Source organism: Sporobolomyces salmoneus (genome assembly GCF_050403485.1).
Source record: "Sporobolomyces salmoneus JCM6883 DNA, S_salmoneus_JCM6883_v1_ctg32, whole genome shotgun sequence".
Lineage (NCBI taxonomy): Eukaryota > Fungi > Basidiomycota > Microbotryomycetes > Sporidiobolales > Sporidiobolaceae > Sporobolomyces > Sporobolomyces salmoneus.
In genome coordinates, this window is record NW_027481131.1 from 169,351 (window position 1) to 187,362 (window position 18,012).

An 18,012-nucleotide genomic window follows, 5' to 3' on the forward strand; every position below is an offset into this window, starting at 1 on the left:
TCTCTCAGCCCAACACAAACCAATTTCCGATGCGGAGAATGAGAGATTTCGCGATACAACAGGAACTGGGCAAGGTAGAAGGAACGAAACAACAAGTATACTAAATAGAGAGATCTCTACCACGTGAACATTCTCTACACTCTCGCAAATTTGTCTGCGGGCTCGGTAGTGTCTCATCTAATCAGTCCAAATGTTGCATGCCGCTCACACAAGATCTTCTACGACGAGGGGGAGAAACCAGTTCAACAAGAGGGGGTTTAGGAGGATTCGGCGAATTCGAAGTGAACGTCCTTTCCGGTCAACTTCTTGTAGACACCCGAGAAGGTCTCGGTCTTGTATTCGAGGGAAGTCGAATCCTTTTGGTCGAGGAAGCTATCGTCAGGTCGAAGGGAGCTTGTTAGCTGCCGGTACACACGAGGGAAAGCAGGAAAGGGAGAGAAAAATCGTGACGGCTTACACCTTGATGAGCTTGGAACCGTCAACGGCTTGACGGGTACGCTTGCCAGTGATCTCCTATTTACGTAAACAACATCGGCGAGCCGCAATCAGCATCTAGTGCTTCACATCGCTTGCTCCAGCCGTCCAACACTAAAATCCTCCAGATCCTCTTCTCTTCCAACCCTCGTCCCGCTCGACTGTCACGTCGATGTGGAATTGATCCGTCTCGAATCGAATCGATGGGAGTCGTCGAGTTGTGGAGTCGGGGACGGGAGAGAAGCGGTTGATCGTCGCGCCGAGCAGCTGGAGCAAAAAGCGAGAGGCATCTAGTCCCCGAGCAAGGTTAGAAGATACGTACAGTGGGGAAGACGAGATCTTCGAGGATCTTCTCGTGAACCTCCTTGAGGGTTCGGGAACGAGGACGTTGTTGCTTGACGCGGGAGCCACGGGTAGGCTTGCGCATCATGCGGCGTTGTCCAACGAAGACGACGTGTCGGTCGGCGAACTTCTTCTCGAGCTGTGCGATGGAGGGTATGGCAGTCAGCACTTCGTTATGAAGGAGACGACTGCAAGAACTTTCCACTCACTTCACGAGTGAGACGACCTTGGATCTTGTGGAAAGCCTTGACTTGAGGGACAGGGACAAAGATGACGATAGCCTTCTTGCCTCCCTTGGTGTCAACCTCGCGAGCAGCCGAGATTTGGAGAGGGCGGAGCTCAGCCTTGAGGTCGGGAACGTTGTTCTCGAGGTCGAGGAGGGCTTGAGCGACCATCGTCTCCGTGGCGTCCGGGGCGGTGCGAGGAGCGTTGGCGGTCCTGAAGATCTATTAGTTCGGGGACAGAGATGGGTCAGCGAGTCTGCAAGCGATTCAAGATACGAGAGAACCGAAGTCGAGACTAACCTTGGCGGCAGCGGACTGAGACAAGCGGGAACGGAACGGGAGGTCAGCACAATCATCCGTGTGAGCTCAAGAGTACTCATCTGTGCATCTGTACGCCGCGACCTAACGAGGTTCAAGGGGAGATTCCACCCTCGTGTCCCATCCTGTACTCCGGCGCCAATCTTTGCGCACTAGCCTTTGCTTATACATCCCGTATACCCTCAGCGTTCCCTGAGCCGGCCTAAAACCCTTCTTGGCCTCTGACGGGTCTCCCAAGTCGCCTCGAAAAAAGTGATCGAAAAAAACTGATTCTGGCGGTCTCGAGGAAGGGGGACGGATGGCGCTTTGCTGAGGTGTTCGTGATATCTGGATTGGCGGCTAGCTGGAGGAGATTGTAGTTTACCATGATGGGACGACGAGGTGAAGAACAGAAGAAGAGCTGTCTCGAAAAATCGGGCGACCTCGAACGCCAAATCAAAACTCTCTTCCGATACGTCCTCGCGGATGAACAGTAACAGGGTGACTGATACTCTCTGCATGCCCCGAGGCCCGTAGCGAAAAGGCAAGAAAAAAATCGAGAAATTGTTTCGCTCGAGCTCTCTCGCACAACTCTCGCAAGCTCTCACCAGGAAGACACGCCGGGGGTTAGATGTAGATAGGGTAGCATAAATAGGCCGAGACGCGAACGTTGCAGGCGGAAGCTAAGGTATAAGAACTACTAGGGCGGGTACAAGGTAGGCTAATAATTGAATAAGAGAGATACATATGTAGAAAGAGCGTTGCGTGGAGGAGGGTGCTACCCCGATGATCGTCACTGACACCAGGTCATTGGGACTGTCGAAGAAGCTTGAGGGCGAGAGCGAGAATAGAGAGGAGATGTAGAAATCGAAGGTTTGCGCTTTGAGAGAGAGACGCGCGCGGGTCGAGGGTAGTCGGAGGATCACCTAGCAGGCGGCGAGACTAGGAGACATCTTGCACATGCTGGTAGCGTAGTCGGACGAGAGAAGCTTGAGTCCTCCGAGGTCGAGGTTGTTGAGTAAACCGTCGAGGTTGATTTGGGCGGCGTTCAAAATGTTGTCGACGATGCACTTGATGTCATAGACCAAGGGTCCAGCGACGGGACCGAGAACCGGAACGTAGTAGACTGTAAAAGCGCGGCCCAGGTCAGCGTTTGCGGCGAAGGAGGAACGTCGAGAAGGAAGAATTTACCGATCAAGTTGATGCTTTCGAGAGTTTGTTGAGTCGATTCGTTCAAAGTCCTGATGAGAACTTGAATGGGATCGTCTCGGTTGAAGTTGTCGAGGCCGTGGTCACCGGCAGCGGGCTTAGTAGCTTCGTATAGTTCTTGAAGACCCGGGAGCGATTGAGCAGATCCGCGGTAAGCCTTAAGCTCTTGGCTGTAAGCACGAACGATTCGAAGATGATTAGCTAACTTCAGCACTTTGTGATGAGGCAGCGAGAGATTTTGAACGCACTAGACAGAGTTTTGGAACTTGGAACCCATTCGCGACGACTTGTCGTAGGTGCGAGCTTGTTTGGCGAGTTTGGCTGCATGTTAAATCGTTGTCAGTGTCGATGTCATGTGTGAAATGACACAGAAGGACGTACCAATGTTGGATTGATGAGTGGTCATTTTCGAAGTGGAAGATTTGAGGATGCTCTCGAGTTGAACGAGATTGAGAGCGCTCGATCCGGGTACACTGGGAAGACCTCCGACGGGGGATGAAGTTGCGCCAGATCCAGTCGCGCCTCCAAGAACACCGTCTCCGACACCGTTACCAAGGCCGTTGCCGTTGCCGTTTCCGAGAACACCATCGAGCAATCCTCGTTTGTCTTCTTGGTGGATTTGGTCGCGTTCGATCATGTTGCGTTCCTCGAGCGATTCGGCCATCGGGCTACGACGAGAGCGAGTACGACGACGAGTGGAAGGGGCGGATCGGGAAGAGGGAGACGAACGCTTGAGGGAGTGAGCTCGACTGTGAAGTCGTTGTTTCGAGAGAGGACCATTTCGGCGACCGAGGGCGCTAGACGAGGAGCCCGACGAGGATGATGCGAGGGATAGAGTCGCAGTCGCGGCGAGTAGGAGGAGAGAGAGCACCGAGGTATGCATGGCGAAAGGAAAGGAAAGGAAGATTTGAACGAGTGACTAGAGTTGGTCGATGAGAGCGAGGGAAGCTTGAGGAGGGAGAGTGTGTCTGGAGAGAGAATAGAAGCCAAGATAGTGGGACGAGAGATTTGAGCGAGTCGTTCAATCGCGTCGGCGTTTGTTTGGAAGAAGCGAGAAACGGAACGACTTCTTTTCGGACCAGTCTTCCATGACGGAAAGATCGAACCCTGGTCGCGATTACGCGGAATGTGTGAAAAGGTCGACCAACCTCAGGCCTATCCACGTCTCGACGCCTCCTTGCTCCTCCTCATTCCTGCGAGATCTTGAACCGGTTCTAACGCGAAGACGAAGCGCGACCCGTGAGGATTCAGTGTCTGACCCGACGTCATATATCACGAGCTTGTTGGGCTGCCGAAATTGTCGAACTCTGATAGAGTGGGAGAGGGGGGGAGGAAGAAGAACTCGCTTTCAAAACTTTCGACAAGTTGGACGATGACGTCTCGTTCCACCCTTTCCGCTACTACACCACATACAATGACTCTAGAAGACATTCGCGAAGAGATCATCCTGCTGCAATCGAGCCTGATCGGGGATGAACTGCGTTGGATTGATGAAGAAACTGAAGCTGCTTGGGAGGTCAGTCTGAGGTCCTTCTCCAGCCGTGTGAGGTCGTACGCTGATCATCGATGTAGGGCGAACGAAGTCAGCTCTCGCGGACCCAGAAACAGCTCCTCCTGAGCTCGAAATTCTCCCCTCTCTCCTACTTCGAATCGCACCTGAAGCCGACCTCTTCGTAGAGTACAAGCTGAACGATCTACCTACATTCACGTTACATGCTGGGAGCCTCGACCGAGACGACCAGGCGAGATTAGCTGCCGAAGTCGCTAGGGAAACAGAAGAGAACGCACAAACGATCGCAACCCTCCCAGTTTTCACTCTGTTCACCTCGATCAAGGAATGGCTCGTCAGTAACCCTCTCGAACCAACACCGACCTCGAATGCCAACCAAGAAGAGCGCCGTCCAGCTCCCCCGAGTGCGTTTATTCCTCCCACTTGGCTTTCCTCGAGCACTCCTGAATGTGTTTCTCCCGCTGTCGTAGGTTCTGGTCCGATCGCCCTCAAATGTACTCTAATATGGTCTCATCATCTACTCGCGACGTCTAAACGGAAAGACATCGTCGCTTGGTCGACCGAATTGAGCCTCGCGGGAATCTCGAAACCTGGGTTGGTACTTTTGCCTACTCTTAGTTCCCGTTACTGAGCTCATCGTTTCTCGCTCTCTCAATTACAGATATCCCGGCGTAATCGTTATCGAGGGAAGCAGGGAGAACGTGGACGAGTTCGTTTGGAGGATCAAGGTGAGTTTCGCGAAGATCGTGCTCAATTGCGAGCTTCTCTGACGGTACGCCTTCATCGCGACGGGACAGCAACTACAATGGAAAGCACTGCAGATCCGTTGCGAGCAGGACGGAGACGTAGTGACCGTTCCCGAAGGAGTTTCACCTTCAGATTCGCTCGAATGGGTCATGCGTAAAAAGTCTCGACTCGGACCTGTACTCTCGACTGATCCGAATGACAAGATCCGTGTCAACGAAGTCGAAGGTTTGAACGACCTAGGAGACATGTGAGTCTCTTCCGACGGGTCGTGCGAGTCACGTGCAAAATCTGATTTTAATCTTTCTCCGGCAGAATGAGACAGGCTGGCTTGGAAGACGTGTTTCTTACTGCACTCAAGATTAGTAAATAGATAGACCTTGTAATTCTGTAGCGAAAAAAGATGTTCGGAAACTAGCACCGCTTTCTCCCTCTTCTTCTCACGTCTCTCATGCCGCCCTACAATTCTCATACTGCTCAGAGCAGTAACAACGACCAGGACGATGAACCTCATCCAGAAGTCGGTGAACAAGCAACGACCGACGATATCGAACGCCCGAAGGGATTAATCAACTTTGGAGAGGCTCCCTTTGGCGGACTCGTCGGATTGTTCGATGTACTCGAATCTTCGCAGCGAGAAGGCCACAAGAAGCCAGGGTACAAAGGGAACTTGATCGCAAAGTTCTTCGCTGTGAGTACATTCCTCTTAGAAGAGTTCAATCGCAATTCTCTTCAAAGCGTTCAATTAGAAGCTTACGAACTACTATACCTAGCGCTGGAGGGAGGTTGTCGGACCCGACTTGTACCCGTTGATTCGTTTGCTCCTTCCCGAGGTTCGTTCGTTCAACTTTCTCCGTTCGACTCCTTGCCGCGCAAGACCGCTGAATCGAGTCGGTTTGTAGAGGGATACTCGTCGTAGAACGTACAACCTCAAAGAACAGAAACTAGCGAAAGCGATCGTGACTGCTCTCGATCTTCCTCCCGAATCTGCCGACGCTCGCAAACTCATCAACTGGAAAGTACCCACGAAAGAAGATGTCAGTATCGTCTCACAGTCATGCTCCTAAGCGCGCTAATGCTGACGGTCCCTCACGAGCTCACAGGAAGCTGCAGGTGAATTCGCGTAAGTTTTAACGCTTTTCTTTCTCTCTCGATTTTGTGCTCACACGGCTGAATTACTTTTCGGTTCGATAGTACCGTCGCCGAGAAAGTCATCCTCAGTCGCTCGTCTGTCATCTCAAAGTACGGCTCGCTCTCGGTCGATGGAGTCAACGAAATCCTCGACGAGATCAGTCGAACGGTTCCCACGACGGGACCTGACGGCAAGAAGAAGATGCCTTCGTTCGTCTAGCTTTCATCTCTCTCTGACTTGTGAGGAAGGGCTAACTAGACGTCGCTCTCACAGTCAACAACACGCTCACATCATCAAAGGTTGCATCAGTTCGATGACTCCGAAAGAGATGAAATGGTTCATCCGTATCATCCTCCGAGGCGAGTCTGCACTCCTCTCCCTCATTTCCTCTCTTCTCGCGCTGACGGCAGCCCGCGTTCATCACGAGCAGATCTCAAAGCCGGCGTTCGCGAGAAGACGATCTTCAAACAGTTCCACGAAGATGCCGTAGACGTTTTCAACACCTGTTCCGACATCAAACGAGTTTGTTGGCAGCTCTGGGATCCAAACTCTCGTGTCTCTCGAGACGTGAGTGAACCTCTTCTCTCAATTTTCGAACGAGTATCCCGCTCAAACTTCTCGCGCAACACCTTCCAGAATTCGACCATCGTTCCTTTCCGCAGCTTCGTACCCATGTTCTGCTACCGCTTGAAAGGAGGACTAGGCGACATCGTCACCATGATGAAACGAGGTCGTCCGAACGTCGACCCCTCGATCCCTCTCGAAGCTGGAGCTTACAACAACAACGAGTTCATCGTCGAAGAGAAACTCGATGGTGAACGAATTCAATTGCACAAAGTTGGAGATCAGTACCGCTACTTCTCGAGGTAAAACCCTGTTCCCTTCTGCCTCGATTCTCGCTTCGCTCCGTTTGAGGCTAACTGCGGATTCTCCTCACAGAAAAGCTAAAGAGTACACTTATCTCTACGGTGCCGACATCACTGCTGGGTCGCTCACTCCTGTCATCGCGAATCTCCTCGACGAAGATTTCGAAGAGTGAGCTCGTCTCGATATTTCTTCTTCTTTCGACTAACTCTCGCTTTGCTCCGTTCTAGCTTGATCCTCGACGGTGAGATGCTCGTTTGGGATCCGAACCTCGTCAAGTACATGCCTTTCGGTAACCTCAAGACTTTCGCAATTCCTGGTCATCGAGAGATGGGACCGAACGACCCTCGTCCATGCTGTACGTTCCTATCTCGTTTCGTTTCGTCTCGCGAGACACTTTGATTGACTGATTCGTTCGGGCCCTCAGTCAAGGTTTTCGACGTTCTCTACGCTCGTCGCAAGGGTAAAGAAGGAACTTCTTGTCTCGAGATGCCTCTCTGGAAACGCAAACACCTTCTCTCGACCTTGTTCACGCCAAAGAAAGGAGTTATGGAGCTTGCCGATGCCGTTCGAGCCGAAAGCAAGGAAGACATCAAGACTTACCTCGAGAGGATCGTAGCTGAACGGTGAGTATTCGTCCCTCGCTCCCGTGATCAGCTCTCATCTTACTGAAACGAACTTTGACGACACACAGTGGAGAGGGACTTGTGATCAAACATCCTCTTTCGAAGTACTTGCTCGGTTCTCGTGATCCCGCTTGGATCAAGGTCAAACCCGGTTCGTCTCTGTCTCTGCTCCGCTACTTTCCTCGACTTTGTTCACTCATGAGTCGAATGAACCGTGTACAGAATACATGGACGCTCTCGGAGAGACGATTGATGCCGTTGTCATCGGAGGATACTGGGGAGAAGGAAGGCGTGGAGGAGTTCTCTCTTCGTTCCTCGTTGGCTTGCGAGACGAGCAACCTGATGGAACTGCAAGGTAACGTTCGTCTCTACATCAATGTCGAAGCGGAGCTGATGTCGTCTGAGCGACATTGACTCAGGTTCCTCTCGTTCGCCAAAGTCGGTTCAGGTCTCAATCGCGACGACTACAAATGGATCGGGTTCGTCCCCTTCGCCGTTTGACTACTCGTCTACTGCTGCTGATGACTGTGTCGAGGTTCTTGAACGACATAGAGAAACTATCGGATCGAAACTTCAACCTATCAAGAAAGGGAACCCTCTTCCGACCTGGTTCTCGACTCGTGGTGAAATGCCCGACGTTCTCGTCAACCCTGCCGAGTGAGTCACTTTTTCGCTTTCGGATGCTCAACTGCTGCTCGTGACTGATCGAGTCGAGCTCGCATCGGTATCACAGCTCGTTTGTTCTCGAGATCAAAGCCGCTGAAATCGTCGGAGGAGGTGAGCTTCGTTCCCTTTCTCGCGTATCACTGCAGCGTCGACTCACTGACTGACGGCGCACTTTTCGCCCAGCTGAATACGGTGCCGATATGACCCTTCGTTTCCCTCGTCAGTCGCTGTTTTGCTGAGTTCACTTGAGATGAAGTCACTGATATCTAGCGACGCAACAGGAGCGATGAAGATTCGTCATGATCGCAGCTACCTCGACTCGAACGATCTCAACAGTAGGCCTCTCTCAATTCGCTTTCTTCGACGCTGGAAGCTGACACGAGCCTAACTGTCGGTAGCCGTCAAGGAAATGAGGTCGGTCACGAAGAAGCGAGATTTGATCGGAGAAGAGTTCACGTTCGTCTTCTTCAACAGTTCCGTATCTTTTCAATCTCGAGCCAACTAATCTCGAACGATGACAAACAGCAAGAGGAAGAAAGCACGCGTAGCTCCGAGAACTACGAAAGCTACCGCTGTTGCTCCTCAACTCGCCCAAGTCGAAGTCACCACCGACATTTTCGCCGGTCTCACGATTTGTGCGTCTCCTTTTCGCTTCTTCTTTGTCACTCAGTCGACTGATTCGTGAGATCGTTCCTCACTGTCAACGTTGCAGACGTCAACGACAAGAAGAAGGACATGAGCCAAATCACGAACAAAGTCCGCGAACATGGAGCTCGCATCGTTCAAGGAGTACCCGCCAAAAGCGGTAGCAACGGAATCATCATCTCGAAAGAACTCGACTCCATGCTTCTCTCGAAGAAACAAATCAAAGAAGTTGATGTCGTTTCGCCTTCTTGGGTTTTGGAAAGCGTCGAACACGGACGACGTTTACCTCTTCACAAACGGTACGACCATTTTCATTCGAGACTATACTCGTGACACTGACCCTGATTGCGCGCTCTCTAGCTTTGTCTTGCAAGCTACTCCTGCTACTCAAGCGAATCCAGCGTACGAAAATGATGTCGGACCTCTCGTCAAAGAAGATGAAGCAATGGTCAAGTCTGACGAAGAGATGGAAGCTGAAGAAGAAGATCAAGATCAAGTCGAAGACGTTGAGTTCGACGGACCCATTGCTTCGTCCATTTCTTCGACGTTTGGAACTCCTCGCGTTCCGCTCCTTCAAGATTCCGACGAAGACGGACAAGAACCCGATACGGAAGAACCTGATACTGAAGAAGACGATGACGATGACAAGCTTTCGAACGTTGCCGGACCTGCCTCGCAAGAATCCAACATCGCCGCTTTGATGAATCGTTCTCGACTCGCAACTCGTTCTCCTACTCGCGAACCCGATCTCTGGACCGGAATCTTTTCGCCATACACCGTCTACTTCGATACTGAGATCAATGCAAAGAAGAACCAGCTCATGTCTTCGTCGAACTCGACCGATCAACCCGAGGTAGACAAGAGGTGAGCGTCTCTACTCGATCTTTCCTGATTTTGGATCCCTTACTCACGTAGTCGAAATCTCGCTGTAGTCTCCTTGCGGCTCAAGCTGGTGAGTTTCCCTTCCTCCCCATAGTTGAGTCGAACTGAACTCATTCTTTGTTCGTTTTCTTCTCGATTAGAATTCGTCAAATTCGGAGGTAACGCCACTCAAGACCTCGCGGACGTTCACCTCACGCACATCGTCATGAACCCGTCTGCTCTTGGTCATCGCCTCGAGCTTCACAACCGCACGAAAGAGTTTGTCAATTTTCCCCTTCAATCCAATGATTGTATCCTTGAGAGCTGACGTCCGCGCTTCCGTTTCACCTGCACAGACCAAAACTCCGTCGCATCATCACCCAAGATTGGATCAAAGACTCGATTGAGATGGGTTCCGTTCTTGACGAAACTCGTTACATCGCTTGATCAACCCTCGAATTGCTCTCTCTCTCGCTTGCTGTCTCGGTTCTCCACTTCTTTCTCCGCTTCTTCCGCTTTCTTTCAGAATTTCTCGTTACCCAGTCCCGCTCGCAAGTTTTGTTTCTCTGTCTTTTTTTGTTCGTTGTCACTACTCTCAAGTTTCTCTGCAACCTTTTCTTCTCGTTTGACCCTTCACAACTCACTGTCTGATCGGAAAGAATCACAGGGGTCTTGAGAGAATGAGAATGAGAGTAAGGTAGGAAGACGAAAGGATATATACTCAGGAAAACGGGGTAAAAGAGTTGCGTAAAATCAAAAGAACGAGAAATTGAATGCTATAAAAGGTACAACAACCAAGGGGAAACAAGCTCAGAACCACGCCGCATCTCTCCTTCATCACGCCTCTTCGTCACTCGTCCAATCCTCATCCTTCTTCCCTTCTCGTCTCCTCCTCTTTCGTCGATCTCTCTCCTTCCGAATCAAGGGGAGCGCCAGAGCCGCAATCCCGACTGCCGGCTCATTACGTAGCTCTTGCTCTACCTCCGAGTCGTCCGTGAAAGGTTCATCGATGTCGTAGTATTTTGGTAATCTCGAGAGGAACGGTAATTTGCGTCTCTCGCTGGATTCGGTTTGATCGAGTCCTCCGCCCTCTTTTCTCTGTCCGTCCTGGCCTTTCACGTCTTTCCCTGACAACTTGGCACCTCCTTCATCAGATTTAGCCTTCTTCTTCCTAATCTTCTTCTTCCTTTCCATTTTTGCCTCTTTCTCCAACATCTCCTTTTCTTCTGCATCCTTCATAGCTCCCAACCCCCAGGCATTGGGCAAGATCCCTTCTCCTCCTTTCCTGTTGCTCCCTGTACCCATTTTAAACTTAATCCTCTCCTGAATCCATTCCCAAGGCTCAAACTCTCTTTCCCAGAACTCATCATTTCGTTCTCCTGTTTCCCCTTGAGCAGGTTCATGTAAACTGTTGATATCATGATAATGAGGATCTGCCTGATCTGCCCACTCGTCCAAGTCCGAGTCGAAATATTCGTCGTCCGAGAGATGAATTCGATCTTTGACTGCTTCTCGAAGGAATCCCCATCGAGTAGGAGAGAAATCATCGAGATCTTCAGGTTTTTGGAACAGAGACTGGTTGTGATAGGGAGATGAAGGAGGGGGAGATCCGGCGGAGGAGCAGATTGAGAGTCGAGGTCGGAGTGGAGCAGAGGGGAAATTGTTGCTAAGAAGTTGCTGGGAGGTCGAAGCAAGAGGATGAGAGTGGTCTGAATCTTCTTGTTGAGACCGATTTGGAGAAGAAGGACGAGAGAAGAGGGGGGATGGTCGGACTAACGGAGTGTGGAATTTTGCGCAGAGGAGGAATTCTTGATAATTTGGTTGGAGATTCTGGGTGATCAGAGGTGGAGGTGGTGGAGGTGGAGGTTTGCGTTTGAGTCGCGCGGCAGAGAGAGTGGGAGGTGTCGAGAAACGCTGTAAAAAGGAAACGAAAGAATCCCGGGGTTAACTCGCTTCTTTCCGGCTACTGGGGGTGAACAGGTCCTTACATTGGGCTGCTTCCTCGCGATCTGCTCAACAGGCGAGTCGGTTCTGGGCCACTTCGGTTGATCGGAAGAGTGGAGAGGAGGGGTTGGAAGATGAGAGGTTCGCGCTCCTCCTGCTCTGAGACCAGCGGTTCCATCCCATACCGAAGGTTCTACACTTAATCTCGGCTTTGGGTGATGCGAGTTGGCTGGAGGAGCGCGTGGAGTCGAGGTAGAAGCGTGATTGATGTTGAGCGAGCCGTTTGACGCGTGGTCGAGGCTGTTGGTGGTCTGTGTGAAAGGTAGTCGATGCATGTAAGCTAACCTGAGCTCATCATGAGGGTTTCCTGCTGGATGGGGGGTGGGAGAGGGGAAAAAGAGGGGTTATTTACCTGTTTCTGATTTTTTATAAGGGAGATTTCCAAATTGTAACAAAGTCAATACATGAACAAATCGATGAGATAGGTGAGCGCCAATCACCCAAAGGTGCGTGTTTGGCGGAGGGAGTTTCCCATTGGAAAGACTGTACGTACGTCTTTTTGAGAGTTTTGTGGACTTTTCGACAGCCTGCATCCTTCACCGCCCGCCCTCGGTGATGCCATTTGACTCAGTCTGGGTTGTACGTCCCGGACGTTTCCCTGAAGCCTCAAGACGTTGGCCAAAGAGGGTGCCAAAGTTGCCCTGACTAGCAAGCCGACCACGTTTAGCGGGCCTTCACCAACTACGTGAAGTCAATGAGCACCAGTCGTAGGGGTTTGCGGCAAGATGAGGCTCTGAGGGTGATTTGGGAGAGGGGGGGTCTGAAAGGGGAAGGTATGTGAAGGGAACCAAGAAGTGATGCAATTTTTTGCCCCAGTTTTTGTTCTGTCTCAGTTTGAGCTCAGATCTCTACGTCAGGTGACCAATCATGAGAGAATGTATGCATTTCAAGTGGAACAGGACAAAGACAGGCACTTGCGGGGACATTCTCCTCGCAAGACTCTGAAATTTTCAATCCGCTTCCCTGCTTTCAATATGTCTTCCTTCTTGCTACAAACATTCTCCAGGGAATCCTCATACATATAGCTAATGGGTCTGTTGTCAAGAGCTTAATCCGAGCACATCGTCCCTGGCTTTCTCTGTGCGAGGGATTTGGTCAATTGTTGACAGAAATTGATGTGCAGGACCAAGCTTGTGCTCTTCGAGTCTGAAAGAGCTGTTGCATGTACATAGAGCTCTATGCTACTCATTGTGCTCGCTTTTGTACCACAATAAGCAGATTTGCCCGAGTATCAACGTTTATATGTTCAACGAATGAAAACTAACAAAAAAAATTGGAAAAGTCACACATTTCGGCACCTTTCAGCTGTCTCTCATGGTTTCCTCTGCAGCACACGTCACCCTGTATACTCCTTATACCATCATTCAGAGATTGTACAGGAATAGATTGTTTGACGGGAGAGCAAGCTACCAAAAAGCGCAACAAAAATGCTTTTCGTCTCAAGCCAATTCATACTTGCTAAACATTCTCCCTTCTGCCAGCCATTCGCTCTTGTTCACCCACTTGATCACTGTGCTATCACCACACTGTATTGTGATGATACGAACGAGTTCTGACTGAATCCACCTCGGGTGCCAAAATATGTTCGAGCCCTTTTGAGCTTGTGAAGCTTGTCGCTAGCAAAAGCCAAGTACTCCACTGTGCTGTTCATGTTGTCCGCTGCTGGCAAACGTCAGAATTGCGCAAAGGAGAGTGGGCGAAGAGTGGAGCATCCGCGGCCTGGGAACCGACGGTGAAGGAAGTGAAGAGGGTTTCGCTGGGCAGGAGATAGTTTCCAGAGCCATGAATATTGATCTGCATGCGAGAGTGTAAGCAAGGTGTGTGCCAATGAGGTGGAGAGACACGAAAAGGGAATGGGAGAGATGAAGCCTGCATCGGTTCGCACAGGTCACTGGGGTCGCTGACTTGGAACTTCTGAGGCGTTGTGGGGTCTCTTATCGCTTGACAGTCGTGTGAAGGATCTAGACGTCCGCAGGGGAGTATGATTGCAAACCAAAAATGGAAAATCAAAAGTTGCGCAATCTTCTTTCCTGACTTTCTTCTCTCGCGACTTGCTGTCCATCGCTCAAGACACGTGAGCAACGACCGAGTCTGTGTGTTACCGTCAATCCTGCACAGCAAGAGTACCTCTGTCGCTCGAGCAAACGAGCATCAAGAGTCAAGTCTCATGCTGTATGCTTTCTTGTGGAGCTGCTACACGTTAATTGGCTTCTATGGTCTAGTGGTATGACAGTACCTTTACAACCTGTAAAGCGGTATTGGTCCTGAGTTCGATCCTCAGTGGAAGCAACTTTTTGGCTTCCGAGGATTCTGCGATGACTTTGCCTTTGCGCAGAGTGACTCGCTTCCCAGTGAACGCCTCTTTTTGCCGATGCCGCCTCGTCGACCGAGCGTCAATCCAAGTTTGTTCGGTTTCCGGCTCCCGTCGAGAAAAAGTAGACCGCCTCGAGGGAGGATTGACGCTCAACCCGCTGGCATACGGTAGCGAAGCAAAAGAATATGTCGCCTTGCCCGTTACACCAGACTGGAAGTCAATCCGGGCCTAGTGTGAAGGAGCAAAAGGTGAATGCTGACAGAGGGACTCGAACCCTCGCCTCTTTCGAGATCAGGAAGTACATCCCGAATGAATCGGGGAAGCGCTTGGTAGAACACTTGAATCTGACGTCTTAGACCATTTTTTTTTCCCTCGACCATGTCAGCGTACAAGCTATGATCAATTGACCCAACCAAGCGTATATCATTCGTTTGGGTAAGAGTCCGTCGTTTCGCTGTTCCCTTCTTTCGCTCTCTTCTCTGCCGCCGGATACACTATCGATAGATACACGGCGATCAGTCGTTATAACGGAACATAGTTGACGTGGACCGGGATTCCACAAGGATTTCCGAGCTTGTCCTTGCTTTTTTCCCCTTCAATCAGAAAGCCCCGCTCTCATTCCTCCTGCCTCTTCCTTTCCCGCTACTCGCGCCTTCAGAGCCCGAGTGAACAGGCTGAAGGAATGAACAACAGAGAGCTGTTCGTTAGGTGGAGTTCCTGTCTGGTTGCGAAACTCTGGGCCGTCAAAGCTGACACATTGCGAACTCTCACTGTTTGTCGCGACTATTCTCTGCGAGGGTCAGTGACCATGTGAATACGAAGGGGACAGACTGCGAAAGTTGGCGAAAGGAGGACAGACCTCAGTCCGGCCAAGGAAGAGCATCCGTCAGGAACTCATCGGAAATCCGACAGGACGATACGAGATCTTGAGACTGCGAATTGCCGACGGACGGTACGCCTACCCTTTCGCCATGAACAGACAACGAGCAGAGAAACGATAGACAGAGAACGCTGACAAAGCTCAGCTGCAGTTCATTTTCGCACAGCTGTCTCTTGCGAGCCTGGGAGTGTGATCTGCAGTCATGCAAGCTCTATATCGCTTGGAGAAGCGTCGATATAGTACTCACTCTCTTGCCGACCCTGTCAGAAGGTCCAGCTACTATTACACGGATTGAGCGCTCGAGCGATTTGCTTTCGCGATCCTCAAATTATGGTCAGACGAGCTTTCGCAAAGTCCCGCTGGGCACTCACATATCTGGGGCAATGGGCCAACCCTGTCGCACAGCTACAGCGGCAGAGCATGAAGTGGCTCGCGTTCGTCGCCCGATTCTCTCGCATTTCTGCCTTTTCTTGCTGAGTTCTCAGTCTCGGTCTCTCCACGCTCCCTCCACTTCGAACGCTCTATAATCTTCCAATGCGAAGAATGGCGCTGCTTGCTATCGCAAAGTTACAACAACAGTCGAAGAACAGCTTGTTCGATAGATTTTATACTCTTGATTCACTGCTCGTTCTCTCCCTCTCTACCTTTTCCCGTATGACCACCTGCATCGGCCCACATCCCTCACTACATCAGCTTACAAATCTGGGTCAGTCCCAATGGCAGACCGACCAGGATGAGAAACTAACCTTTCATCCCTTTCTCTGCCCACCGCTAGTTCCAGTTCCAGATCCCGAGAACTTTGCCTTATTCCTCTTACTACCTTTTCCCCTTTCGACCCTCTCGAACCTGATCCCTTCCAAGACAAACTCGATCCCTTTCTCGATCGTTTGCCTCAATTCCCTCGCTTTCGTTTGATCGGAGAAGATCGGAGCGAGTCGATACGATAACCACAAGTAGAGGGTCAAGCAACGATGGGAAGATTCGAGCGATTGGAGTGTCGTAGGGGAGAAGACTGGAGAGAGTTGTTGTTTCGTAAACATTGAATCGATTTCCGACGATCCTCCTCCTCCTGATTGTTCGTTCTCTCTTGCCGTCGCTTTGAGTCTTCGAGCGTCGTTGATCGATTCGAGAGCATCGAATAACCCAACTTGTCTCCCCCATTCTTCCATCAAGATCGGTTTCCCCTTCGCGAAATCCTTCACGAAACTAACCAACGCCTCTACGACTTGATTATCCCTCAAATTAACCGGGGCCGATCCAAACGTGTAACGTTCTTGGAACGTCAACGGATGAATATGAGCAATCTTGTCGCCTACTTGTCCGAACGAGACGGTCCCGGTTGATCGATAATGAGGTTTCGTACGAGTGATCGAACGAGCCAAGTCGAAGATTCGTGACATTCGAGTTGAAGGAGGAAGGAGTTGATAGATTTGTTTGAAAGTTTCGAAGGGGGGAGTCGAAGAGGCTCGAGTGACTTGAACGGTGGGTTCTTTCATTGCGGCTCGGAGGAGGGGGAGATCTTCTGCGTCGAGAGTCGTGGCTTCTCCGTTGACCGAGTCGGGTTTAGAGGAGGGAGAAGGAGGAGGAGGAGGAGCGGAGGGGTCGAGATCGAGATCGGGAGCGGAAGGAGAAACGGGAGTGTGAACGCCGTAACGACCAGCTCGACCAGCGATTTGCTTGATTTGAGGAGTCGGGAGTCGTACTTCGGCGGTACCGTCCCATTTGTGCAGAGACTCGAAAACGATTCGACGAATTTTGCTAAACTCTCCGAATATAAGCGCGAAGAAAGCGATGACGAGAAGAGAGAAGGGTAGACTTACAGGTTGAGACCCATTCCTACTGCATCACTAGCGACCAATACATCATATTCACCCGCGTTGAACGCCCTCGCTTGTTCCTCCCTAACCTCTGGAGGTAATCCTCCATACGCCACTGCGACTCTCAATCCCGTCTTCGATTCGATTTGACGTTTGAACATGAAGATGTTACTCCTCGAAAACGTGACCAAACAATCCCCTTTCCTAATCTTCTTCAAATCCCCTTCCAACGAATAATCCGCGACGACCAAAGGCGATAACCTCTCGTACCTTTTCACTATACATTCATCCCCCATTTCCCTCGCGATCCCCTGTACCAGCTCGACGACCGATTCCTCTCCACAAAGATGCAGTTCATCGCAGAGGGATCCCACGACGGCTTGAGTCCAAGCGCTCCCTCTTTGCGGATCTCCAATCATTTGAATCTCATCGACAACTCCCACATCCAACCTCCTCGTCATCGGGAACATTTCGACCGTACAACTAATGAGTCCCGCTTCTGGATCGAGGATTCGTTGTTCTTCCCCCGTAACTAAATTACAAACCCTCTTGGGTTCATTCCCGATCTTGCCTTCGTTGAAACGACTGAACACCTCGTGGGCTAATAGTCGGAGAGGTCCGGCGTAGGCTCCAGTTCGGGCTCGAGCGAGCGCGATCAAGGCCGAATAGGTTTTCCCGGAATTTGTAGGACCGACGTGAAGGATTAAGCGTCGTCGTTGTTGCCGTGCTGAAGGGTAGGTTTCGTAAGCGTATCGGTTGTCGGAGATTTGAGCGAGCTGATGCAGGATCGAGAGGGTATTCGAGGAAGGGGAAGGAGGAGGAAGAGGAATCGAGGAATGAACGAAGGAGAGGAAAGTCGAGAGTGAGGCAGACCAGAGGGAATCTTGTCCTTCTGTTATATAAGTCGATCGGAGTGATTCCCAATCCCATTCTATCCCATCCTTAGTCGTCGTCGTTTCTCCTCGTTCGATCGAAATAAGAGCTTGTTTCGAGAATTCCTTCGCGTACCCCGCCAATTGCCTCGAATCTAATCCTAAATCGGTCGCTAACGTGCTGAGCTTGAGGGAAGGGGAGGCAGAGTTCCATTGGGATTTCAAGTGTTGAACGAGTTTCTGTTTCAATTGTTCCAGACTGATCGAACTAGGTCCTCCTTTCGCGTTACTGTTGATGTTATTCCGATTGGGTTTGTTGTTCTGGTGGTAATGCGGTCGAGATCGAGAGGAGGACGATGAGGATGAGGAGGAAGGAGATGAGGAAAAGATTGAACGAGGAGATGAACGAGGTTTCACCGCTGTTCTCAGTCGAGTCGGAGTCGAGTGGAACGCCCTCTTGAGCACAAACGAAGCCCGGTTCATTGAAGCGCGAGAGTCGAGGAGAGAGATGAAGATCGAAAAAGTTTCTTC

The 18,012-nt window shown here is 50.9% G+C and overlaps 6 protein-coding genes across 6 annotated transcripts; 2 read left to right on the forward strand and 4 right to left on the reverse strand.

The window, feature by feature from the left end:
- Positions 1-257: 257 nt before the first annotated feature.
- On the reverse strand, positions 258-1,725 carry JCM6883_004107 (eS7 family ribosomal protein; the record flags this gene model as incomplete). The annotated part of the gene is made up of 6 exons (XM_076632986.1): positions 258-372; positions 458-513; positions 797-955; positions 1,026-1,262; positions 1,341-1,355; positions 1,723-1,725. 6 exons carry the CDS (start codon positions 1,723-1,725, stop codon positions 258-260), a joined length of 585 nt encoding a protein of 194 aa, XP_076487067.1.
- Positions 1,726-2,263: 538 nt separating this feature from the next.
- Positions 2,264-3,429, reverse strand: JCM6883_004108 (uncharacterized protein; the record flags this gene model as incomplete). The annotated part of the gene is made up of 4 exons (XM_076632987.1): positions 2,264-2,463; positions 2,529-2,716; positions 2,795-2,867; positions 2,928-3,429. The coding sequence occupies 4 exons, from the start codon at positions 3,427-3,429 to the stop codon at positions 2,264-2,266; spliced, it is 963 nt and encodes a 320-aa protein (XP_076487068.1).
- A 531-nt stretch (positions 3,430-3,960) lies between these two features.
- Positions 3,961-5,173, forward strand: JCM6883_004109 (uncharacterized protein; the record flags this gene model as incomplete). Its single annotated transcript, XM_076632988.1, has 6 exons — positions 3,961-4,062; positions 4,130-4,460; positions 4,527-4,650; positions 4,718-4,784; positions 4,854-5,050; positions 5,116-5,173. 6 exons carry the CDS (start codon positions 3,961-3,963, stop codon positions 5,171-5,173), a joined length of 879 nt encoding a protein of 292 aa, XP_076487069.1.
- A 78-nt stretch (positions 5,174-5,251) lies between these two features.
- JCM6883_004110 (uncharacterized protein) lies at positions 5,252-10,041 on the forward strand (the record flags this gene model as incomplete). The annotated part of the gene is made up of 25 exons (XM_076632989.1): positions 5,252-5,491; positions 5,574-5,633; positions 5,703-5,837; positions 5,904-5,923; positions 5,995-6,141; positions 6,206-6,291; positions 6,363-6,499; positions 6,569-6,798; positions 6,872-6,967; positions 7,027-7,154; positions 7,224-7,422; positions 7,491-7,573; positions 7,645-7,777; positions 7,842-7,901; positions 7,975-8,079; positions 8,156-8,199; positions 8,272-8,307; positions 8,370-8,423; positions 8,487-8,544; positions 8,614-8,723; positions 8,801-9,032; positions 9,094-9,597; positions 9,666-9,685; positions 9,756-9,873; positions 9,951-10,041. The coding sequence occupies 25 exons, from the start codon at positions 5,252-5,254 to the stop codon at positions 10,039-10,041; spliced, it is 3,126 nt and encodes a 1,041-aa protein (XP_076487070.1).
- A 390-nt stretch (positions 10,042-10,431) lies between these two features.
- Positions 10,432-11,873, reverse strand: JCM6883_004111 (uncharacterized protein; the record flags this gene model as incomplete). Its single annotated transcript, XM_076632990.1, has 2 exons — positions 10,432-11,508; positions 11,583-11,873. The coding sequence occupies 2 exons, from the start codon at positions 11,871-11,873 to the stop codon at positions 10,432-10,434; spliced, it is 1,368 nt and encodes a 455-aa protein (XP_076487071.1).
- Positions 11,874-15,541: 3,668 nt separating this feature from the next.
- Positions 15,542-17,964, reverse strand: SUV3 (ATP-dependent RNA helicase SUV3; the record flags this gene model as incomplete). Its single annotated transcript, XM_076632991.1, has 2 exons — positions 15,542-16,550; positions 16,613-17,964. 2 exons carry the CDS (start codon positions 17,962-17,964, stop codon positions 15,542-15,544), a joined length of 2,361 nt encoding a protein of 786 aa, XP_076487072.1.
- Between the last annotated feature and the right edge of the window lie 48 nt (positions 17,965-18,012).